Genomic DNA, 24,732 nt, shown 5'->3' on the forward strand with positions numbered 1-24,732 from the left:
AAACAAAGGTGGAGCGTTTGTTTCAACCTGCTTGGAGCGCCGAGTGGGCGGATGAAACCAGCTGTTATTAAATTCAGGGGTTTTATTATTATACAGGATTTGAACTACTGTTTGAGATTAGTCCCCAAGATGTGTTAAACTGCAAGTAGCTGTGACCAAATGATGCTTAAATTGACTATGAACAAACTGGATGCTCTGGACGCAGCTTATATGTTCTCCTTAATAAGTCCTCATGGTAAAAATTTTTAAAAAAGCATTAGTAGAGTTGTATATAAATTCACCCTCAGTACAGTTGTCATGAACAGGGAAATTAGCTACAGAGACCAAAACTGTTTTTTGTACCAGGCTGTAAACATGTTTATTTCTGCTGTGAAGTTTTTGGACATGGGGACTTATGGAGACTGACTCACTTCTGCCAGTTTTTGGTACTTTTGTGTTTTGTGTACTTTACTTATGTACAAAATTGTGTTCAAACTCCACTCAAACAGTCGTGCGTGATCACTCTAAGCAGGTTACAACACATCCTGTTGAAGCCCGGCGTGGAAGCCCCTCTATGAAACTCACCTGACTCTGAAGGTGCTTTAACATGCTAACTGTGCGTAGATATAGTTGGTTGTCGGATATTACATTCAGTATTTGTGTCGTCCTAAATCTAAAGTAGTAAATGCTGTTTAGGCCTTCGTGTGATCTCCTGTAAAGTTCGTCTGAACCTCCTGACTTTTCCCGTACGTGGTGTTGTTGCTTACAGTGTGTGAGTTTGTGTTCGTACCTGGACATTATAGTTGTGCAGATGAACTGTTCAGTCATCTGTGAAGAAATTTAGATAAAACGACACAATGACGTTTTAAAGACGAGTTTGTGGACAGCTGGGAAAACGTCTTGCTGCCAATTCACAAACATTTGATTCATAATTGAATGTTCATAACTGATTTTTACATGTCTGATGCTGATATTGGTTGATGGCAACATTTAGTGACTCATGGGAAAACGTTTTAATTGTGTTTGTCAGGATAACTCTAATGAATAATAATAACCATAATTAAGATAGTCCATCTTTAATTCAGAGGAAACCTCCTGAATTTTTACCCAAAACATAATTCCTCAGTTTTAATTACACTCTGTGTTTGGGGAAACTGTAATGACATTTTATATGTTACAGATTTCAGACCTGGCGTGGGGGATTCAAAACACAGATGGCCTCTACGAGCATTAAAACTCTAAATGTAATCATCGTTTAGTGCAAATAGAGCTTCAAAATGACCCACGTGGTGAAGATTTAAGGAGATCATAGAAAAAATAATGAGACTTTAAGCTGCTTTAGAGTATGCATGTTTACTTCTTCAGGTACTGTGCTGTATTTGTTGCATCTTTGCAGTAGAAAATCCCTAAAAAGTTCAACGAACGACTACTTTTCGATGAGTGAATGACTTCAAGTGAGTCAGTTTTGGATCATACATTTCAAATGCAGTAAAGTTGTATTGGCACAAACAACACTGTAACGTGTGAACGTAACATAATGAGTCATATCAAAGTTTTCTTTTGTGTATAGTCAGGGTTAAAGAAGTTGGATCATCAGGTCTTTTTTAAGCGGAGATAAACTGAACTTGGCAGTCGAGATGCTCAGCAGCCTTTGTAAATTAAAGACGCACAGGTGGTTTATATCCCTGAATTCATGTGCCAGCAAAGCAGCAGATTTAGTGTTTCAAATTCTGTTGATTTTTTTCTTAACTGGAACGTTGGTATGCATAACGTGGTGACATACAACTCAAGAGCACAGTGTGGTGTGAACACAAAGTGACGGCGGATCAGGACAGAACCGATCCTCAAAGGATTTACAGCACGACGTGAGAGATAAGCAGAAATGGTGAAACACGACTGCCAGCAACTAACCAGTGTTTTGTTACTCAAGTTCCCTCTTTGTCTTTCATTCACACACACACTCAGAAACACACTCACCAAACAACATACAAAACAAAGAGACAGGAGACTTTTGGTTCCAGTATCACCCTCCATCAGTCACTCCTCCTACGATGGTGCATTATCATGCAAACCATGCAAAAACAATGAAAATGTATTCATATAAAAAAATAAGTGTTACAAAATGGCATAGCAAGTATATGTATCCATTCAATCGCTTTTTCCGTTTCCTGATATCCTGAACTTTGCAGTGTCTACACTAAAAATCGCATGCGTTACATGCAGTGCGGTTGGCTTTGCAGCGATAAAGCTTTTGGGTGTATATAGTATGTATATTAATGTTCTTTTTTATTTTAGCTAAATTTTTGCGAAGAGTGCGCTGTACAGAGTTTTACTTTACAAACTGTCTGCTTTCCCTTTTTTTCTGGGCAGTCTCGATGCCATGGCTCTCTGTCTGGACGGTCAGTTGATGAGATCAGCGTTGGCCTCCGAAGGTTGATGACCTCGCTCACGACCTTGCAGCATCAAGGCGGATTAGACCCACCTTTCCTCCAAGTGGTTTGGTCCAGAGGTGTGGCTTTGACCCAAACTGATTTGGGTTTAGAGGCATGGGTTGGATTTAAGGTCTTGACTCAGAGTTGTGGATTGCTGTGTGGTCACACGGACGCCTCTCAGGGCGGCGTGTTCCACACAGCGTCACCGAAGCCCTCCCCCGTGGAGGAGAGTGGCAGGGGCCCCCCACTGGGTGTAAAGGGGTCCGTGTCCGTGTCCGTCTCTCCCTCCGCCAGGTAGCTTGGTCTGGGTCTTGTCCAGCTGGCGTCCCCTGTCGCCACCCCGGCCCCCATTGATAAGTCCTCCCGTTCCTCCCGCTCCCCAGAGATGCTGAACCCGCTGGGCGAGCGCTCCAGCTCCTCGTGGTTCACCGATAGCATGGAGAGTGGCGAGTCACCCCCCCGCCCCCCTGTGGTCCTGCCCAGCCCCACTGACAAGTCCTGCAGGGAGCTGATGGGCAACACTGTGGGACGTTCGGTGTAGGTGGGGATTGCGGCTTGAGGGTGGCGCTGGTGGAGCTGTGATGGTGGGGGTTGATGGTCTGAAGGTGCGCAGCTTCCAGCAGCCAACCCCGTCCCCTCTGCACCCCCTCTTCCTCTGCCATAATACGGATTCACCTTGCTGACAGGCACCTGGTACGACATGTGCGGGAACGCCTCGGCGTAGTTGAAGAAAACCTGACGGATCTCACCGTTCCCCGTGGGATCACAGGTCTCCAGGGTCATGTGGGCGGCGCCGGCAGAGTCCACCTGCAGGTGCTCAGTGTGCTGGATGTGCATGTCCACCAGGAAGTCCAACTTCTTCTCCATGTCCTCCACCTGAGACAGACACATTACACCACCAATTAAGTATTTCTCTACAAGGGTTAAGGTAGGTAGGACTCTCCAGCTCTCTGTTCCATCAAAGGTCATCAGTTTGCACCTTACACAAGTAAGTACCTTACAAACTACTTGACCCTGTGATGGAATCCATTGGTCGTTGTAATTTCTATTGCTAAACACGGTGGTGGTTCCTTAAGTTCAACAAGAAAAGTCACGCCTTGTAGTAGTTTTTAGTTGTAGTTTTACTCATTGCGAGGACAGTATAGTACCCAAAGTTGGAAAGCATCTAATCCTCACCTGTCTCTCCACCCTGACGAATCTACCCATCATGCTTTGGTCTTCAGCATCTGGCATGGAGGCGGCTTTGGCTATGTAGGACTCATGCCTAGAACACAGGGACAGTGAGTAGACATGGACTGCACAGACATTTGTTATGGGGAAAGTTTCACCTACACAGAGTAACTGTTATAGAAATAAAGAATGTTCCTTAACATTGGAACTGTTTACACACTACTAATGTTAAGATGGTGATAAGAAGATACAACAGAGAGTCTTATATTGTTGTTTAATCTTATAATCTTGTGTATTCATTACGTTCTCGCTAACAAACACATGATAGTACCTGGGTGACTGATTGGGCGGGTAGGCAAAGGGTGTTTTCTGAGTTTTCTTTTGTTTGGGGGTCAGGGGGGGTCCAGGGGCAAGAATCATGTCGATCCTTAAAAGAAAAAGAAACAAGATGAGCTTGATGAAGAGGAAAGCTTTGCTTCATTCAGACAGACTCACTCATCTGTATTGTAGTTGCTGACCTTGTCTGGAGGTATTTAATTCTACAGAGCATGTCCAGGTGTCCGGCAGAGTACTGCTCAATCACGTCTTTGACATCGTAAGGCCTCAGAGTTTCCTTAAACCGCTTCTTGTTCAAGAGGAACTGCATGATCCTACGAGACAAAGAGTTCAAATTCAACAGTTTGGACATTAAAGCAACAGAATCCATTTAGGGCTTCAGAACATATTGGAAAACAATGACAATTTCTCATGATGTTCCTGGTTCAGCTTTGACCTACTGTACTTACCGTCACTGTGCATGCAACGGACACTGGTAGCCATCTTTTCAGGCATGCAAACCTTTATTTTATATGTGACGACTCTTATTTCTGCCTTGTTGGACTGCTATAAGTATGCTGCAAAATCTAAACATTTAACTTGCTTAGACGTTAACATTGTCTTTTTGTTTTATCTTTAAGCCAAAGTCTGAATCTTCATCCATCCATCTATGACTGCTTATCCTGGTCGCCATGGCAGAAGGCTCAGTTAGGTAGCTTTCTCGCCTTCCTTCTTTCCATGTCCATCAGCTCCTCCTGGTGGATCCTATGTAATCCCACCAGCATGTTCTGGGTTAGTTGGACATGTCCAGAAAACCTCCAGACGTAACCAGGGAACAACCAAATCACTGGACCTCTATCGGTCAGCCCAGACAACGTCTAAAGGAAACTCATTTTGATAATCTGGTATTACCCAAAGCTCATGAGCAAAGCTGAGGGTTGGACCATAGCTTTACCTTCAGGTACAGTGCTAGTATTGCTGACCTGGCACTAATGCGTGCATGTCAATCTGGTGATCCATCTGAATGCGACCCAAAGATACATGAACCTCTTCATTTGTGACAGAAACTCACTTCCAACCCTGAATGAGCAGCCCATCTTTTGATACATCTGTTAGACCAGCACCACTGTTTGTACCTGGGATCAAACCAAACACCTTTTAGTTCTTTGAAAGTCATCTTCTACTTTGAATCCACCCTGCCACCCACTGAGTTCTTTCTTTTGTCCCATTCTGAGCTGACCTGAACCCGACTCTTACCAGAGTCAGCGGCCGCACAAGTTTTAATGTTTGGCAGAAAGTCTTGGGTCCTGAAACTAAAACCGTCCAGGTCTGAGCATCCCATTCAGAAACCCATTCAGCCCTGAAATAATGGTGTGGAAGGAAGCAGCACTTTCACAGGGTTAATCACTCATCTCACAGGCCCTCACGCTAGATTGAATTCCTGCATTATGTCAGCTGTGTGGCCTATAGATTTACCTGCACACTGTAAGCATGAGTGAGGACTGCCAACAGTTTTCCACTGCTCAACCCTGAGACTGCATCCAACCTCCATCATTTTTAAGTACTAATCTTGTTGTTTCTGTAGTATTTTAAGTACTGAAAGTTGGCTACCATTGTTTATATCCAACATGTTCTAACTCGCCCCTCTAATGCCTTTTCTGGATGTGCCTTGGGCAAGTTAGTAATAATAAATATGTTACATCCCATTATACTTGCTGAGAAACATTGGACATTTTATGAGTTTAAAAAGTTAAGAAAAGCTTATGTAACGTTAACAAGAGGTCAATGCTGACTTTTAGCCTTATACTGCGTCACCTCGTTTCAGCGGCACATCACGCCATTACACTAGACAGACATGTCCAGAAATGACGGGGTACCTACAGCGACGAGGGCCGCTAACAAAGCTGCCATATTTGGCAGTGATAACTAGCTTTTATAATCATGCAGTCTTTTTCTTTCCTGTCTTTGTTAACACATAACTACTTTTCTTTGCACTTCACTGTCATGAACATCATATTACACTTTCTACAATCAAGATTCATGGATGAAAAAAGTTCTAAATGCTGCATCTTTGTCACATTTTCCTGACCTGACTGCCCTGATGACCAGTTTCAGTGTCGGGATCATCTCCTCCATGAGGATGTCTGGGGGGAAGCCCCGCTCCTCTAAGGCTGGATCTGCCAAGGCTCCGGCATCTGACGAAGAAGGAAAACACGGACAGTTAATATGACGATAATCATACGGTCCTGGTCTAGTGCCCACAACTGAATCTCTTTTTTGGATAACCATGGGCTTTATCCTCATACCTTCAGAGCTCTGGCGGAGAGTGTAGGCCTTCATGCGGAAGGCGGTGCGGAAGCGCTCCCGGTTACTGAAGCCGGCAGGTTTCGGCTCCTTCGAAGGACTTTCCTCTACGGAGTCGGCGTTACCTGTGAGCTTCTTGGCTGTCCCAATCGATGGCCGTGCATTGGGAAGGCGAACACGCTCGAGTATACTCAGTTTTTGGCTGAAATAGAAAAAGGAGAACACAGTATGGTTAATGTCACTATTTTAACGTTATTGTGAAGATATTAAGGGTTAAAGAAGCTTTGGACACATTTGCTGGACTGATGCTGGTTATCCAGGCTCCCAAATTTAGACTTCACACTCATGGTCACTCATACTTTATTTAGTGTAGACATTTTGGTGCGTTTCTTGTCACCAACAGTTTGAGTGATTCCTGCACCTAATAGACTTTATTGTGTGCTCGAACTTTGGTGAAGTCATTACCAAATATAGATTTTGACAAAGATGGTTGCAAAGAAAAATCCAGGCATTGAGATATCTCTACAGAGGTAAAGTTTGTGGCGTGATGATAACAAGGAGAATCAAGAGTGCTTTTTAAAGCTTTTCAAGGACTCTGTTTCAAGATGTTTGATAGTTAGGGACTTGAAATGTCGTTGAACTCCTGCTGGAACAATGTCTAACTTTTAAAACAACTTTTACCACCGAAACCTTTTGACCTACGAGTTCTCTCTGGGTTGTGCATCTTTCTGAACAACTCGTCGTGTTCTCACATTCTGACACCAGCGTCATCTTAAGGAATCCCACTAGTCTCAGCAACATATTTTCTCGAGTCTATCTTCCCTCTCACCGAGGAGTTAAAGTCTTCATGGTCTGCTGCGTCAACATAACAATGCTGCACTCCTGGCAGGAGGAAGCCTCAAAGAGCTGTGAGGAGATTGGTCTCCTTTTATTGTGTAATGGCTGACAATATTTGGCAGCACAAAGACGAGAGCTCCCTGGGTAAAATAAGACTCCTGTGTGCCTTGGAAGAGGCAGAGAGGCGGGGTAACCGGAGCCGACAACAGCCCTCTGAAACGTGGAGCATTCTCAGCGACTTTGCTCCCACAGCAGACACACAATATGAGGCTCTATGTGGCCTCAGGGCAGAATAGGCACAGCAGATTACGGCGCTGAGAGGCTGCAGAATAGGAAGCTTTAAAGGAAGAGAGAATCTCTTTCTGACTGCTTTTCGATAGGATAAAGAACTGAAAATTACATGTGATTATCTGTAAAGGAGGCGACACAACAGCAAAAAATGACGCTCCTTATCTCCCACAGCTCTGCTTTTCCAAGAAACATATCCAGTATCCAATATTCAGTCTTATTCCTGTAGTTTTTTTCCATTGTTTCAAGCTGTTGGTTAAATACTGTGAGATCTGGCATTGTCAGGGAAACACAAGACTATCAGATAATCAGACAAACAAACGTTCTCTAAACCTCCTCGTTTGGAGGTCAAACTCACAGATCAGTTTGGGTTGTAGTTTTACTGTTAACCTCTGTTTTCCCTCCTAAAAAGTCTGAACAACCTGTTGGTTTGTTTCCAATCGGTCTGATTGTCTGACTTCTCGTGCTTCTTGACCCGTCAGACTCCTTTTTAGTGACGGTCTTTATGTTCCCAGACCACAGAGAGAAAACTACAGAAATAAGAGAAATGAAAAGTCCTGCAAAAGCAAACCCTGATATATCTTCGTCCTCTGTGCCATAAAGCTCCCCAAACTATTAACAACACATCTACACCGGGTGACTTATTACCATGAACACAAAAGTCCAAATGTGTCGCAAATTTTAACCAAATTTCAAGTAAACCTGGAAAAGATAATACAAATTCATCCACTGCCATTATCCAAATATTAGGAGTCTTTTCAACGAGATAGGTAGGTGACGCCGATTCTCCAGTCAGAAAACTTTCCAACCTCTTTATTAATCACATTTGACCATGAGGTCAAATAATCAACAAAGACTCCGTACAGAAAGTCTCTTAGGGTCCATCCCGACATCAACGGCCTTCTAGTATCTCTCTTCACGTCTCCTGATCAGCATATGAACAAAAACTGAACATTGTCAGCTTCATAGAGATCGTCACAGTTTGATTACAGTCAATAAAGACGACAGCGAACAAACTCTGTGAGGACGGACAGCCTGAACTGACCTCGCTCCAAAGATCTGAAACATGTTTTCTGAATGATAAGAAGAACAACACGGACTCTCAGATGGAGTATAATTTTCTCTCAGCATTGTGTTGAATAGACTCCACAATAACTCAGATAAAACACACACACACACTAAGTGGCTTATCGTCCTCTCGTTGGACATGGCAGCACTGTTGTAGTTTCTGGCCGTCGTCCACGTCTTCGCTCAGAGCAACAAGATAATGTCAGACTGATAATTTCCCAGCTGCTGATCCTACAACAGACTTCAAAGTGGCTCTCTCCATGCTTCAGTCTTTCGTCTGTCCTTTTTTTAACTTTTGAGCATTGTCCTCTTGTACTTTGTCTTTGTACGTCGACATTAATGATCTCAGATCATTCAAACCTGAACATACAAAAACCAAACTGTGTTATTTGTGTGAGCTGACCCTTTAAGTTCAGCCTATAAAACAAACACTATCTCCTCAGTGCCTCAGTGAACTCCCCTCCTCTCTATCAGCCGGTGTATCAGGCCTCCTGTTGTTGCTGCTCGGTAGCTTTTAGTGGCAGTAACTTAATCCAGCATGTTGAACATGGCGGCTCAGCGGAGGCCAGGAGGCGTCGGGGCAGAACGCTGCAATGTAATGAGGCTGTGTTACGACCAGGAGAGTCCAGCAGCCCGAGGAGGACGGGTGGTTTTAAGTTGATCGCCTCCATTTCCAATCATTTATGTGTTTAAAATACATGCAGAGTTTTGGACTAAAGCATTGAACTGCATCTTTTCTTCGTGTTCTCCTCAGTAAAAGAAACCGACAATCACAAAAGGTTTAAGTTTAAAAAATACGACTTGATACCAAATATGTGACATTTGTAGCTTTTTAAACCGAGTTTGATTCAACAATTTAAAACAAATAACAACAGTTCAGCTACATGAAGCAAAAGCAGCAAAATTATATGTGGAAAAGTCACCATGACCCGGTCAGTCATCCCGACCGACTCTTCGGTGAACTCTCCCCCAGAAAAACAGCCTCCGCCTGGGCTGTGAGAGCCGGGAAAGTCCCTCTGTTTGCTGATTAGTGATGATGTGATGAAATTTAGAGCAGCTCACATTGTTCTAACAAACAGTAATGAGGTAGTTAGAGTTGTCTTTGGCCAATTATGTGAGAAAGGATGCGTAAAACTCAGTCCTCCCTGACGACTCTTTGGCGTACTCTCCCCACACAGGACTTTATTTTCCATGTTTTGATTCCCTCCCTGGTCTAGAGGATCGAAATGAGCCTTTTATATCTACAAATGCCACCAGTCCTCTTCCAGATATACTAGACAAACTAAGTCTACAAAAAGTTGACATGCAAGAGGTAAAACAAAGCATAAGCATGGGTTTTCATGACTTTAAAACATATCCATATCCATATCTATATATTTCTATGTTTAAATATATACAATCCCCCAAAGGGACAGCGACCATCAGCTAACTGTCTCACTGATGTTCTCAGATGTGCAGTGCAGAGGTTGTTACTGTGTATTGATTACTGCAGTAGACTTATGACATAATTTCAGCAGCTTTTTCTCTTTAACAAATCGAACGTCGTCAGTGAGGATTTCAGTCCTGATGTAGAGACTCGTTAATATCCCTCCACATGATGGAGAAAGTCATCAAACCTAAAGACCCCATCACGGGCATTAATTACTCTTTCTAAACTGTCATTCATAAAACATGAAACATAACTAATGGACTCACTAATAGGTTTCTAAAAAAAAAAAAAAATCTCGGCATAAATGTCATGAAAGTAGCTGATGTGGAAGGAAACGGGACGAGTGGGAGTTTTATATCACGATTCACGTATTTACCACGGCCATTAGTCCAGAGATTTATTCGACTTGTGAATTAATATAGGAAGCTATTTAAAAAGCAGATGGGGGGATATTCTAGGAAACCTTCATTAGTCTTTGCTAATTAAAGCATCAGAAAGACTGTGGGCACAGCTCTGTGTGATGTTTCTCTGCTGGAGATCAAATAACTGTGACCTACCTCGCCATGGCATCCAAGTGATCCTTCCTTTGGATGGAGAGAGGAAAAAGTACAAAGTTAACACATTCACAGGGTCCAACTTCAACCTTTAACATCCATTAAACACTAAAACATTTATTAACATTCAACTTAAAGAAATACCACGCGAGGTCGTGCTGTTATACTGAATATCGGCGCAGTGTTCTGATATGCAGTATAACAGCACCACCTGGAGTTCTTTTATTCTACAGTTCTACAAGCATCATCTATTATTTAACATGTTATTATTATTTAACTTGGCTGCACTGATGCCAAGCAACACATAAACACTTCCTGAACACTATACTTTGTACAGGGCTACATGTTAACACGTATGAACCGGTGAAATACAAGTCTGATGACAGTCGCTTTGGTGGAAATATCGGTCTGTTTCTCGCCTTGATGTTCTGATAAAATCATGTTGAATATCATCAGAAGATGGGCGTGCAGGAAAACGGATAGTTACTTTGTAACTCCTAGAAAAAAATCCCATCACACATATGACAGAAGGTGAATTAACTGTTTAGAGTCTATTTTTAATTCGGTGAGTATCTTTTCCACCAAGCAGCTAAATTAGCTAATATAAGGCTGGTCTAACATTACACTAACGTTGGTAGAGAGTTGTAGTTCATCTTTGTGGATTATATTGATGCTGAACTGACAGACTGTCGACATGTGACGTCATTTATCTCGTGTTTTTCCGGACACGTAATGTCATATTTCTTAAAGGGACAGCGCAGGGAGCTTTATGATATGTTTATTTTCGGAACGTTCTGTCAACGCTACAGAAACACTCTGTAACTGTTAAAGTATGATAGGGTCGTCTGAACGTTGACTGAGTGTTACGTACTGTTCAGCATCCAGCTTTCCGTGGAAACTTCAGGTTAATGATGAGCATGCAAACTAAAATGAAAATGAAAAGTTTGAACACAAATCATGACTGGTGGAACAAAACAAATGAATACTGGAACACAAAAACATAATTCATGTTCAGGTATATTTACATTCTGTGTTACTTACCTGAAACAAGGAAGGGAGATGATGGTTTCATAAAATCTCCACGTGGCAATAAGGTCTTCCCTGATTGGATTGGTGGAATAATATCGCCAGGCAGACTTGAAATAAACAGTGACAGGAGAACAGACGATGGGTATTTTATTCATTTAGATCCACATAAAAACCACAGCTGGACCTTGTTCCTGACGTCAGGTAGCGTCTCACCTGAATGAGCCCGGCGGCTGGATGTCTGCGCTTCTCAAAGTGCTTCTGTCTGTGCTGCTCCTGGACCTTCAGAGCCAAGCCTGATCCCAGGATCCCCTGCAGCCACGAAAACACAGTCAGTCAGTAACACTGCTGGAGTTCAACACCACGAGGGCAGGTTACCCTACACAGTTCAGTCGAAAAAGGCTTAAGGCAATCGTCTTAAATTAAACTTCTTACGGTCCGATCAAGGTGTCAGTTCTCACTGTAAAGGGCAAAAGACATTAGCTGTGATTTGACGTGACGTTATTTGATGCTCAAAGCTCGAGCTGGCTGTGGTTCAGCACAGACTGACGAAGTAGTCAAGGTACAATCGCAAGGAAGAGCTGATGCGAGGAGCAAATGTGGTTTTCTGGTGCATCAACTGGTCAAAAAGAGGAAATAATACATAGAAAACTGGAGATACAGATCTGGATACAATGTTGGAGGTATGGCTCTACCCAACATCAGATTAGTCTCATCATACACCATGAAAGAAGACATGTCAGATATGTTACAATCATACGTCAGAGCATCTCAACCCTTAATTCTAAACTTTGCTCACTGATCTGTAAAGTCACGTTTCATTCTTTTTGGTACATTTTCAGCTTGATTAACGAAAGTTTCCATAAAATTCCAGGCAGTATAAAGAGTTCTGTGTTCATCAGGCTTAGTGTTAGTGAGACTTAGCAAATATCTTCATTAATCGCACTTTGTTAGCAGATTAACCTCCGACCTGCTGACATTAACTTGATACTGGAGTACTTACTGCAGGCAAAGCGAAGAAGGACACTCCGATCAGAGCAAAAGTGCCGGCTAACAGTCGCCCAGCCCAGGTCTTTGGGGTTTTGTCCCCGTAACCAATGGTGGTCAGTGTGATCTGCAAGAGAGGCAAACAGAGATGACACTTTTCTTTTTACAGTGCTACAGTAATGTCAGATGTGTGTGTTGACAGGGACTGTTGGAGGGATTCTCGACTATAAAGTGAGACAAAGATGTTTGTATCATCCAGTAATGGCACTCAGTGTCCTTCTTTCTACAGAAAATTACAGTAGTTGTGTTGAGAAACCCGGCTGTGCTGTGCTCTGTGACCTCTGTATTGATCCACTGAAGGGCAGTCCAGCATTTCAAGAGGTCACAGCATCATCTACAAATGCAGCTGGTGACGATTGAGTGTGTCGGTCAAGGACACTTCAGCGAGGCAGATGCTTGCTGTCACAGAACTTGAACTCTGGCCTCCGGGTTGAAGGACGGCCTCTTTAACGAGGCCATGCTGCTGGACCAGAAGGCATGAAGCTCTGCCAAGACTTGGGCGATTGTACAACAAGCTTCCGGCTCTTTATTTTGGGATCTTCCAACAAAACGTCATGTTTAGCATCTGAGTTTGTGAGTTGTGAATGTTGAGGCACGAATGCAGCAGAAAAATCACAGGCTGAAAACTGTTAATTGTTGTTTGGCTCAAGTCCCACATTTGAATCGCAGCCAACGTGTTATCGGTCGATCACTTGATGAAGTATAATCCGTCCGCCAAGCTTGAGCCAAATCTACACCGAAGTTTGAAGACGTCTGATTTTCAAACTGACAGAAATACAACCCAAAAAAAAAAACATCCATTTAACGGGAGGTCTAGTCTTACATTCAGTGTTTCAGACGTTTAAGAAGATTCTGCGATGAAACAATTTAACTTGTTTTTCAGGGAAATTTGGGATGTTTTAACATTTAAGACTGAAATAGGGATCAAGATAAAGGAACTGGCAGATTTTTGTCATTTGCATTCAGAAATATTGGATTGGACAACAACAGTTAAAAGTAGGGACAGCGGGGAATAGGAGAAACTGGCTGCATCATAATTCTTCAGGGTAACTGCGTACTGTCAATGTACATCCACTAAAAATGTTTGTTTCTGTCAAAGGCCCTGATTGTTATTATACAGGTCTGACAACATTATGGAATGCATTCATACAGAGATATACTGCAGATATGTATCACTGTGTTCAAAGCCTCCAGGCTCCAATGACAGAACCACAAATTTTACTATGTAGCATCGTAACATTCAAACTCGACAAAAATTCACCAAAACCTTGGTTTCCATTATCCACTGTTCCACAGTGATCCTTTGCATAATGTTGGCAGACACTTAGAGTAACAATCCAAGCCTGTCAGACCTTTGCAATCTAAGAGACGGCACCTCATCTCCTACTGCTTTATTGCACCTGACAATGACAGTGTGCAATTTCCCCAAAGGATTACGTTGCAGTCAGTGTCGTGGCTGCCATCTGCAGCGATCTCTCAATACTGATAGTCCCAGAATACTGAAAATATCCTTTAAGATGTCTTTGCACAACTTTCTCCCAGGTTTGCATCCAGGAAGTCTCAGCACAAGTCAGGACTGGTCTGGGTTCAGTGGGACATGTCAAGATGTTTTAAGGAATGTTGCTGATTAGGACTTCAAGCTAAGTTTACAGAGAAGGAACAAAAAATGATCTTTAAAATGATTTATTATATTCATAACATAATGTACGTACCAGTCCCCACCACAGGGCGTCGGCGTAGGTGTCGAAGTCCTGCACTTGCGGCTGAGCAGTGGGGTCTTCATTGTTGGACACGGAGACGTCGTCCTTCTCCACCAGGTAGACCAGGAAGGAGGCAAGGATCAGAGACAGGAAGCCGATGTACCAGGCCGTGATAAGCTCCTACAAACACGCACACACAGTGATTTAATCCATGAACTGTCTTCACGGATGTCACAGGTTCCATGATAAGTCTTTATTTGGGGGTCAAGATCTGTCTTTGCCTCTCTCACATGAATATTTTTGTCCAAGAGTGTGTGCTGTAGGAATCAGTAAGGTAAAATCAGGATACACTTTCTGAAGACGCCTAATGTCACAGTGTAAAGCTGAACACACACATCCTGCAGAGATTAGCATGCAGATCAATAACACGCTGATAGAAATCAATTCATCCTCCGCTGAAACAACAGTAAGACCTTCGAGGTGTTCCCACAGTGTTTTCCTCGAAGTCTTTATTGGTGACGGTTCAGATCAGCTCCTCTTAGTCCGAATGGAGCATTTTGCAATCATGACTTTTGGGATATGTTGATAATATTTGAGTTTTTGAACAGAATAAGAGTCTCATTTGAGGTTTTTACTAAAGTTCCTGACAGACTCATGTTCACGGGGTCGTAAACAAACCAACAATTTGAGAGATGCATGCACAGAATAAACATTTTTATCCACAAACAGCTTAGTAAGAATCTTTTTCACAGTCAAGAGCTAAAACATGAACCGGTGGCTCAGGACAGTGGATCATCTACTGATCAGAGGACCGCTGCTTCGATCCCTGGATAAAGACACTGAACTGAACTCGCTCCTGAAGGGTCCATTCCTACCTTACTGTGTGCGTAGATGGCGGACCCCAGCAGTTTCCAGGTTCCTCCCCTCCGGTCCATACGCAGCATCCGCAGAATCTGCAGGAATCGCAGACTTCGCAGGGATGTGGCCAAAACATTACCCTGGTTCCGGACCGCCACCACCGGCACCGAGGCGATCAGCACAAAGATGTCTGAGACAGGAGAGATGGAGGATTTTATTCAGCGTCGAAGGACGGCACTTCATCTCTTTATATTTTCATTGGTTCGGTGATTCATACCTAAAATACACAGCGGTTTGCGGGCGAACTTCAGCCTCCCCCTCCATCCTTTGTAGCGACAGCAGCATCCTGCCGCCCAAATCCTCAACGCAAACTCTGCTCCGAAGATGAAGATGGCGAAGGTTTCCTGCAAGGATGAAAGGATGAGTTACGTTATGTAGAGTGTTAGATTACATAGCAAATCAGAAGTTTTATAGTTTCTGACATTCATTTGAATAATCATATTTTACAGTCTTGGTCTGACAGTTGTGGAATAACATGATTTTTACAACCTTAAAATAAAACTGGTCCTGTACGAGGTTCAACTCAAAACCAGTGAAACCATCTTACCAGTATAACCAGCCAGTGTGCAGACACCTTCTCGTGTTCCCTGAATGTCGTCAGTATGGCCAGAATCAAACATCCCAGAACGATTAAAAACCTGCAGAGACACAAAACAACAAGGAAATGACACAATGAGGCAGTGAATGCATTAAAGTGTTCACTCTATTTGTCTTCTCATGCTCCAACACGAGTCAGCGTCTTAAAGCGAGCACTAGAGGGAGCTACATCTCTACTGTTCACTTTAAACATCAGCTGCAGAACAACAACAGGTACTGAAGAAGACTCCTGCATTATCTCCTTTACTTTGCATAAATTAGATTAAAAGCACTCGGCTGAATCAATCACACATTTATGACCCACCACTACGTCTCAGCTGTTTTAAAAAATATTTATTTGGATCCTTGAAACTCAGCGAGAAGATTTTTTTTTAAATCCAGTGTTAAAAAAACGGCAGCCGAGGGAATCATTTATCATTTCTATAACTTTATATTAAATGTCATTTATTTTTTTATATGTTTGGTCTCCTGGACAATCGTGTATCAGAGGATCAAATTTAAAAAGAGCAATAACACATTTATCAGATTTCACTGGACGGTTTATCCGGGCCTGTGGCTGCTGGGACCGGATGGATACACTGCGAGTTTATCTCTGTAAGACATACAGATCTGAGTTTTGCTTGTGGTTAAATGTCATTTTAATGAAGCTGAAAACTTTTTGAAAACACAGCAGACATTAGGTGCTGCTGGGTAAAATGCTGAAGTTTGTATCATCTCTGAGTTTAACAGTTTCTTCACAGCACAAACTTGTACTTGATGTCATTTAAACCAGATAATGTTGATATCTTCACAGATTCAGTGACTGTTCACTCTGTTAATGGTGAGATGGGGAATATAATGAAGGTTCAGTATTAGTCATGTTTCTGCAGGCTTCTTGTTGTTGTTGCATCATTAAGCCTCCAGAAACCGTGTTCGAGTTTTGGAGAACTGAATGAACTCAAACAAAGAATAAATCTCTCTCCCACCAGAACAGGCTTGAACCAAAATGTGAATTCAGTGAGCACCCAGGACAGAAATATCCCTTCCTTTCCTTTTAAACTATAGCAAACTAGCCAGCAGCCTCATTAAGACGAGTCGAACACAACAACCAACGGGACAGAGCAGCACACAAACAAACGAACAGGCAGCCACCTCACTGCAGCCAATTATCTGTTGGTATATCATCTCAGAAAAACAAGAATAAAATGTGCCGCTCGGGTCCACAAACTTCTGGCCTTCATATTAACATTGACTAACAACTGCCTCCTTCCCTACGCTGTGACAGGTGAGTGGGTGGTGTGTCGTGCCCTTTAGCAAGGCACTAAATCCACCTAGACCCCTTTAATGAAAGACAACATTGCGTCAGACATTAGCATCACAACAAAGTCTTAGCTTGTCAAATCACCGTCACAGATGGATGGATCATTTTTGTAATTCAGGATCTTTTGGGAGGTTGCAGTGGTCGCTCTGAATGCTCTGAAGGTTTAGGAGGTTCTATGTATCATTCAGGAGGTTTTAATGGTCATTGATGAGGTTCTAGGGTACTCTTGCAGTTTTAATGACCATTGAGGAGGTTCTAGGGGTCCTTCAGGAGGTTTTATTAGTAATTGATAATGTTCTAGTGGTCACTGAAGAGGTTCAAGTGGTCTTTTGGGAGGTTTTAGGGGTCCTATTTGTAACGCACAAAGGTAAAGGGATCTTTTGGGTGGTTGTAGTGGTCACTGAGAAGGTTCTAAAGGTTCTCTAGGAGGTTCTAGGGATCATTAATGAGTTTCTAGTGCTCAGTGAGAAGGTACTGGGGTTTCTTTAGGAGGTGTTAGTGGTTATTGATGAGGTTCTAGGCCACTCTAGGAGTTTTAATGGGGTCCTTGGGAAGATTTTAGGGGCTCCAGTAGTTTAACACACTTGAAGAACCTCCAACAATGAGCACTGACGCTGTTCTGGAAGCTTGTGCTGAAAGAAAACCTTCCTAACACACTGTATCTGTATATAAGAACACATAACAGATAATTGATTATTTTGCATTAATCTTCTTTATCTATGCTCCAACAACCTAAACATTCAGTTTCACACAGCTTAATTCTCAATTTTAAAAAGCTGATCCAGCCCTGAGTCCCTTTTCATACTATTACATCTATATTTAGCCCTTTCAGAGCTGAGATTAATTGGATACACACATACAAATAGATATTTAAATTCCCCTGTACACCGGAGCACCGGAGCAGACCCTGGCTATATTCCAGATAGTCTGGAGTTAACCACCCTGCTATGATATATGACGTGGAACAGCACTAAATAAACTCAACCAGCTGCAGAACTGCACAGCAATGCTGCCAATTAACATTTAGCCAGCGCCGCATGTCCAATATCCTCCACCATCGCGTCTGCAGAAAAGGTTATTTTGTTCTTTTTCAGCTCGTTTGACAGCACCACATGCTCTTAGGCCTGATGTGGCGTTTCAGCCTGTCAGAGGCACGACTCATCCAGGAGAGCAGAGCGGTGCACACTGGGAAACCAGAGGGAACAGTGAGGAACACATTATGGGTAAATTCATTCAGTAGGTTGGGTTGTTTAGGAGATTCTCTTGCTCAGTGACAAGTCCTAGAGTTCCTTTAGGAGGTTCTATGTGTCCTTTTTGTAACTCGTAAAGGTAAGCGGACCATTTGGGAGGTTGTAGTGGTCCCTGAGAATGTTCTAAAGGTTCTCTAGGAGGTTCTAGGGGTTGTTTAGTAGTTACTGATGACGTTCTAGGCTACTCTAGGAGTTTTGTTGGGAAGATTCGAAGGGTACTTTAGGAGGTTCTAGTAGCAAATGATAATGTTCTAGTGGTTATCAAGGAGGCTCTAAGGGTCTTCTTGAGGTTTAGGTGGTTCTATAGGATGCTATGGTAGCCACTTGAGGTTCTATGGATCCCTGAAGAGGTCCTTGTAATTTTTCTGGAAGTTTCATTGGGGGCTTTAGGAGATTGTAACACTTATAAAACAGTAGGTTCCCTGACGAACCCTGAACCTTTTCGTACCAACAGCAGCACACGATGGATTCCTACATGTCAAATTCACGTCCTTGTTTCATTGTTTACAAACAGGGAAATCAGAATGTTTCACCATGTTGTCACCATAACAATGCAGAGGCTGCACTTCCTCTGTTTGGCGTGTATCAGTTTACAACAGTACAAAGTTACACATTATGTGAGAGATTGATTGCAAGAGATTGGACAGGATCCATGTTTACACCTCGACTGTTTGTAATTTGTTGGCAGACCACGTCACTGTGCTACAGAAAAGAGCAGCAGTGTAAAGGAAAGAAATACAACGGCTGAAAACTGCTGTGAGTCTCTCTACACCTCCTGACGTTCCCGTTCAGTGATGAACGTCAAGACTCACCTGAGAGCAATTCATCAGCTCAGGACAGATTTACAAAAAAAGTCTAATTGAAATGTCGAGGAAAGATGCTTGACAGATTATGACACCTGCTTCAATGAAATGCATGAAATGACTTATTGAATGAAATCACTGATGCTCAACATAAGGCCCGCAGGCTAAATCTGGCCTGTGATTGGGTGCCAGGTGGCCCGGTGACCGTTTATCTAATTCATAATAAAAATTAACTGATTCACAGAGGGATGATTTGGTTTGTTTAGCAGTTAGTACATTTCTAATAATGATCTCTGACTTGAAGTTACATTCTAGCCGTGCACACGTCTGTTTGGGTCTTTCTAGAACCAGAACCAAGAGCAACCAGTGCCTAAACAGAACATGCTGCAGTTACTATGAGCAGATTGTGTGTTGTCAGATCAGATATTTTGGTGTAAAACAACTTAGTGAAACATTCGATACATTCACGGGCGGCACTGTGATCTGTGATCTTTAATTTATCCGACCAGATCACAATAAAACAATAAAACAGCGACCCGCTGATTGCACCACACTGTAGCCTCCATCTCTGAACCTGTTTCTACGTCCTGAATCATTCATGGCCCGTTGTGTTGCCATTAGGCGGTGTTGACATCTCTGAGAAGTTTCTGAAGTGCTGCACAACCACAACAACATGAATATTTTACAGCCAAACAGCCTGCAGAGTTTTACATAATTCACCATCAGGAAATGATAGTTGAGAGCAGACGCCTCCTGACTGTCGTCCCGTCACACGTTTTTTGAACCACGCTTCCTGTCCTGTAAATTAAATGGGAGCGTTTCTCCTCAAAGTTATCCAGAGGACAGAGATAATCCTGGAGCGAGCGAGGAGGTCGATGTTAACTCGATATGATCCAACTGATACTGATCTGCAACACAGTCGGCTTCCTATTTAGTTTGTTCAATAAGGCACACAGAGCGACGTCAATGCCCATTAGCCCGGACACATCGGGAGGAGCGGGGCGGAAATCAAACGCTGCAGCAGCATCAGTAATAAAACTGTAAAATAAACTGATCGATGAGTTCAGGTGACATTCAGCACGACTGTGAACTTCATGTCTTTAGTTTTAAACAGGAAATTATGAATAAATGAACGTATGCATAAATAAACCGACGTGAGGTCAACATGAAGCTTCCATGAAGTCAAGGCAGAGGTTTTAGACAGTCTGCGGGGACGTCACGGAGACCACGTCCAGGTTTTAGACAGTCTGTGGGGACGTCACAGAGACCACGTCCAGGTTTTAGACAGTCTGTCTAAAACCATTTGTTGGAGACTATTTTAAGCAGCTCCATCTTTTCACCATCTGAGCATCAGCCGCAGCTAATTTCAAAAAGTTTCACACTCACGTGATAAAAAACAAACTTTTTAAATATCTTTCTATCCAAACCAGTCAATAAATCACAGAAGAGGAAGTGATGTCCGTGAACACATCTTCTGTTAGATGTCACACTGTAACACTTTATTACCGGCTGTTGGCCAAATGAATGAAGCATGGAATCCAATCTGTGCTTTGATTGGCAATCAGGAGACGCCACACAGAACATCTCCGTCCGGCTGAAGATGCTGAGGGTTCAGTTTGTGGACTGGACCTGATGTCTCAGCTGTGATTGGTAACTAATGGAGCTTTTTACCAGAGTGGAGAGAAAATGGAGGAATTATAGATGAAACAAGAAGGTTTGAATCTAAAAATGGACAAATAGAAGAACCCGACGTCTGCAAAGCAACCCACAAATCCTCCACACACACCATCAACATGCATCACCACACCTACAGACCGTATACTGGATCTGTACACAGCAGCACACATGGGAAGGACTGTGACGGTGAAACCTGAAACATCGAGGTTATTCGAGGATACAACAAATAAGATTAACTAAACTCTTCACTTTCGAAGTCAATTTGAAAAATAATTTGGTCATATCAAGCTGATGATTTGTCTCTGTCAGATTTCCAATCTCGGTATAAAATCCTGAACGTTTTGCGGCACGCTCCGTCTCAGGCGCTTGGTGAACGTCGTCGTCTTACAGCTAAATTCCGTGTTCCGTGTTCACCGCGGCTGCCGGAGCTGATCGAGGCCATTCCAGTCAATGTTTCAAACCTCACCGGTTCAGAAGGAAGTCAGACACAGAAACAGCATTTTCAAAATAAAACACGACGTGCAAACTGCACAGAAAAGAAAACAAACAAACTATGTAGCATATTTACATATTTAGAAGCACATAAACCAGAAAAATGATCAAATCAAAAGTTAAAAAAGTCTGACGTCACGGCTGACCGTGCCTGGTCGAACATGTCTAATATCATCGATTTAGTCAAGGCTAGTGACGTTACAGTTACAGTAAACATGGAGGCGTCCTCACATCTGAACCATGAAGGAGTAGAGAAGGTAAAAAGTCTCTGCAGACATTGAAGTGCACACAAGCACAAGGACGAGTTTGTTTCTGCTCCATCGTTAAGAACCAAAACTATTTCCGAGTTAATTAGTTAATATGAACCTAAGTGGAGCTCCGGATGGGTGTTTTTATTTGTTATTAAAGGTCATGAGGCAGAGAAGATGAGAGCAGCCCACCTGTACAGTCTCTCTATCTTCATTAATCCACTTTATATCCACGGGCCCAGCGGAGGCTCGGCCCCGCTGGGCTCCCCCGGTGCTGATACCACCCCTGAGGATTCCTAACAACCAATTTGCCAGTGAGATTCAATAAAGAGAGTGCAGACGATGCAATTCTGACAGTTAATTTGCTCGGCGATATGCAAACACTGGTGGGAAAGGACAGCAGCGGCACGGCGTTAACGACTGCAGTCACAAGGACGAGATGAGAGACGGCGATCTTTATTCAGCCGAGGAAGTTTGGAAGCAGCTTCACGCCACAACGACAGCCGGCCCGCTCTGAAACCATCCTGACCTGCTGACAGGCTGGAATAAGCCGAGCGGGCCTGTGCGTGCACGGCACTTTGACAGCTGCAGTTTCCTGATTCACTGAAATGATACTGAGAGTTTTATGAATGCAGACGAGGAGCAAATGCAGCGTCTGCGACTCCAGCAAAGAAACATCTGATTCATGTGTCATCAGCATGAGTTACATCACACCTACACGAATAGATCAATACCAGGACTTCATCGCTGTGAAACAGGTACTGTTTGGTCAGATTAAGGCATGTCACGAAGACTACGTCCAGTTTTTAGACAGTCTGCGGGGACGTCACGGAGACTACGTCCAGGTTTTAGACAGTCTGCAAGGACGTCACGGAGACTACGTCCAGGTTTTGGACAGTCTGCGGGGACGTCACAGAGACTACGTCCAGGTTTTAGACAGTCATACGGCTTCAGCTCGATCTGAACTGTCAGACTTCTTCTTCCCGTCCTCCCGTTGACTCCACCCGCCTTCACACTGGCCTTTACCTTTATTGACGACCTGACAGGTATTTACTTATTTATTCATTTGGACGGAGCGCTGCCTGTCAAGAGTGAGCTCCGTCTCACGGGACGCTCAGGCGACCCTAACACCGCCTCTCAGCCTCGACGAGAGGTCAGAGGAAGCTGTTGGGAGTGATGGATTTCTCCTCCAGCACCTCCCCCCTGAGCTGTGGGCCGGCTCAGCGGGGGGGCGAGGAGAAAAGGATATCCAGGCTGTGATTTGGGATTTGCTGATGATGCAGAACCTGCCTGGTGTTTGACCGGGAATCTCCTGACCCCTGGATGTGATGGTGTGTGGTGGAGGTGGAGGTGGAGGTGGAGGCATCGACACGGTGACAGCTGACAGCTTCATGTGGAGTCCTGCAGCTGAGCTGAGATCAGAGTCATCCTGACATCTCCTCATGTTTATGATTTTATCAACATGAACGACTACAGCTTGAAGCTCGATGTAGAGTTCATGAGTTTATCCAGGCTGGGCAGTGATTTACTGTTCGTCATTACAGAGTTATTGTGAAAACGACTGTAACCAGTCATGTACTGGAGAGTCAGTCCATCAACAGTCAGCGGCTGTAGCTTGTTGTGTTTGCGTCAAATTTGTTTCATATCTGGCAACCCGGAGCGTCGATATCGGCCATGAATACGATCACAGGACAAACAGAAACACAGTGACACAGCATGATTTAAACAAACCGCCTCTGTGCTTGGTCGAGCGTCCGTGAAGTCTCCTGACGGTAAACGCAGGCTCACTTTGACTTTGTGTGTTTGCTCAGTCCCTGACTGATGTTTGAACAGTACAAACGAGCTAATTAGTCAAACTAATCGGATTCATTAGAGCCAATTAAGGAGCGCTTGGTAAATTTAGGCGTCACAACACGAAATGCCACGACAGTAACTTCACCTCACAACGAGCCAATCACAACGACTCTTACAGTCCCACCTTGAAGTCATCGGCTGCCCCGCGGCCTCATGGGAGCAACCTCAACAGTTGGAGGAGATCAATGAAGCTCCGCTTTAATGTCTCCTCCTGCTTCATGGAGATTTATGAGCATTCACTCTGATGAACGAGGACGTCATTCAACCGTTTACAGCAGATTCAAGTTTTCAGTTTGGATCAGCTGATCTGTGAGGTCACACAGAGTCATTACATCATCAACAACATCTCATTCTTATCTTCACAAATCCAGACCAGCCTGCAGAGACTACGTCCAGGTTTTAGACAGTCTGCGGGGACGTGACAGAGACTACGTCCAGGTTTTAGACAGTCTGCGGGGACGTCACAGAGACTACGTCCAGGTTTTAGACAGTCTGTGTTGTGAGCAGCAGGGCTACATTTTATCCAGTGAGGTATTCTGGGAAATGTAGTAGATATTTGAGGCCTGCAGCTGAGAATATTTGACCCTCTTTATCGCTCAGACAAGTCGACGTCGTAAACTTGAGATTCTTCGAGCAGATGAAGTGATTCAGCTCTCTCTCTTAAATCTGAATTTCTCTCTGCAGGGACACTGATGCACTTGATTGACCAAATCTGAAGTGCTAATTATCTTAGATTTCCTGAGCGTATAATTAGGGTCATTCCAAAGGAAATGAGCTTCAGTAATGCACGGAAAGATGATGGAAGACAAATATGGCCACCGCAGTCATACTGGAGTCACAATGCTTCGAAACAGACGCAGGGCGAGGACACAAAAACGCAGAGCGAGGACACAAAGACACAGAGCAGGACACAAAGACACAGAGCAGGACACAAAGACGCAGAGCAAGGACACAAAGACGCAGAGCGAGGACACAAAGACACAGAGCAGGACACAAAGACGCAGAGCAAGGACACAAAGACGCAGAGAGAGGACACAAAGACGCAGAGCAAAGACAAAAAGACGCAGAGCGAGGACACAAAGACGCAGAGCGAGGACGAAAAGACGCAGAGCGAGGACGAAAAGACGCAGAACGAGGACACAAAGACGCAGAGCAAAGACAAAAAGACGCAGAGCGAGGACACAAAGACGCAGAGCGAGGACACAAAGACGCAGAGCGAGGACAAAAAGACGCAGGGCGAGGACACAAAGACGCAGAGCGAGGACACAAAGACGCAGAGAGAGGACACAAAGACGCAGAGAGAGGACACAAAGACACAGAGCGAGATCACAAAGACGCAGAGAGAGGACACAAAGACGCAGAGCGAAGACACAAAGACAGAGTGAGATCACAAAGACGCAGATTGAGGACACAAAGAGGACACAAAGACGCAGAGAGAGGACAC

At 43.7% G+C, this 24,732-nt stretch overlaps 1 protein-coding gene across 1 annotated transcript in view; it reads right to left on the reverse strand.

Annotated features, from left to right (window-relative positions):
* Window positions 1–370: 370 nt before the first annotated feature.
* kcnq3 (potassium voltage-gated channel, KQT-like subfamily, member 3) overlaps window positions 371–24,732 on the reverse strand; it is a 69,425-nt gene continuing 45,063 nt past the window's right edge. Inside the window, exons 3-16 of the mRNA XM_010745907.3 lie at window positions 15,615–15,705; window positions 15,285–15,411; window positions 15,025–15,197; window positions 14,162–14,329; window positions 12,406–12,516; window positions 11,619–11,714; window positions 11,418–11,512; window positions 10,380–10,406; window positions 6,203–6,402; window positions 5,986–6,091; window positions 4,100–4,231; window positions 3,913–4,008; window positions 3,588–3,675; window positions 371–3,287 (exon numbers count right to left, since the gene is read on the reverse strand). Coding sequence (XP_010744209.2) covers window positions 2,589–3,287; window positions 3,588–3,675; window positions 3,913–4,008; window positions 4,100–4,231; window positions 5,986–6,091; window positions 6,203–6,402; window positions 10,380–10,406; window positions 11,418–11,512; window positions 11,619–11,714; window positions 12,406–12,516; window positions 14,162–14,329; window positions 15,025–15,197; window positions 15,285–15,411; window positions 15,615–15,705 — 2,209 coding nt within the window. The 3' untranslated portion in view covers window positions 371–2,588. The remainder of the gene's footprint in view (window positions 3,288–3,587; window positions 3,676–3,912; window positions 4,009–4,099; window positions 4,232–5,985; window positions 6,092–6,202; window positions 6,403–10,379; window positions 10,407–11,417; window positions 11,513–11,618; window positions 11,715–12,405; window positions 12,517–14,161; window positions 14,330–15,024; window positions 15,198–15,284; window positions 15,412–15,614; window positions 15,706–24,732) is intronic.

This window comes from Larimichthys crocea, chromosome II (genome assembly GCF_000972845.2).
Source record: "Larimichthys crocea isolate SSNF chromosome II, L_crocea_2.0, whole genome shotgun sequence".
Taxonomy (NCBI): domain Eukaryota; kingdom Metazoa; phylum Chordata; class Actinopteri; family Sciaenidae; genus Larimichthys; species Larimichthys crocea.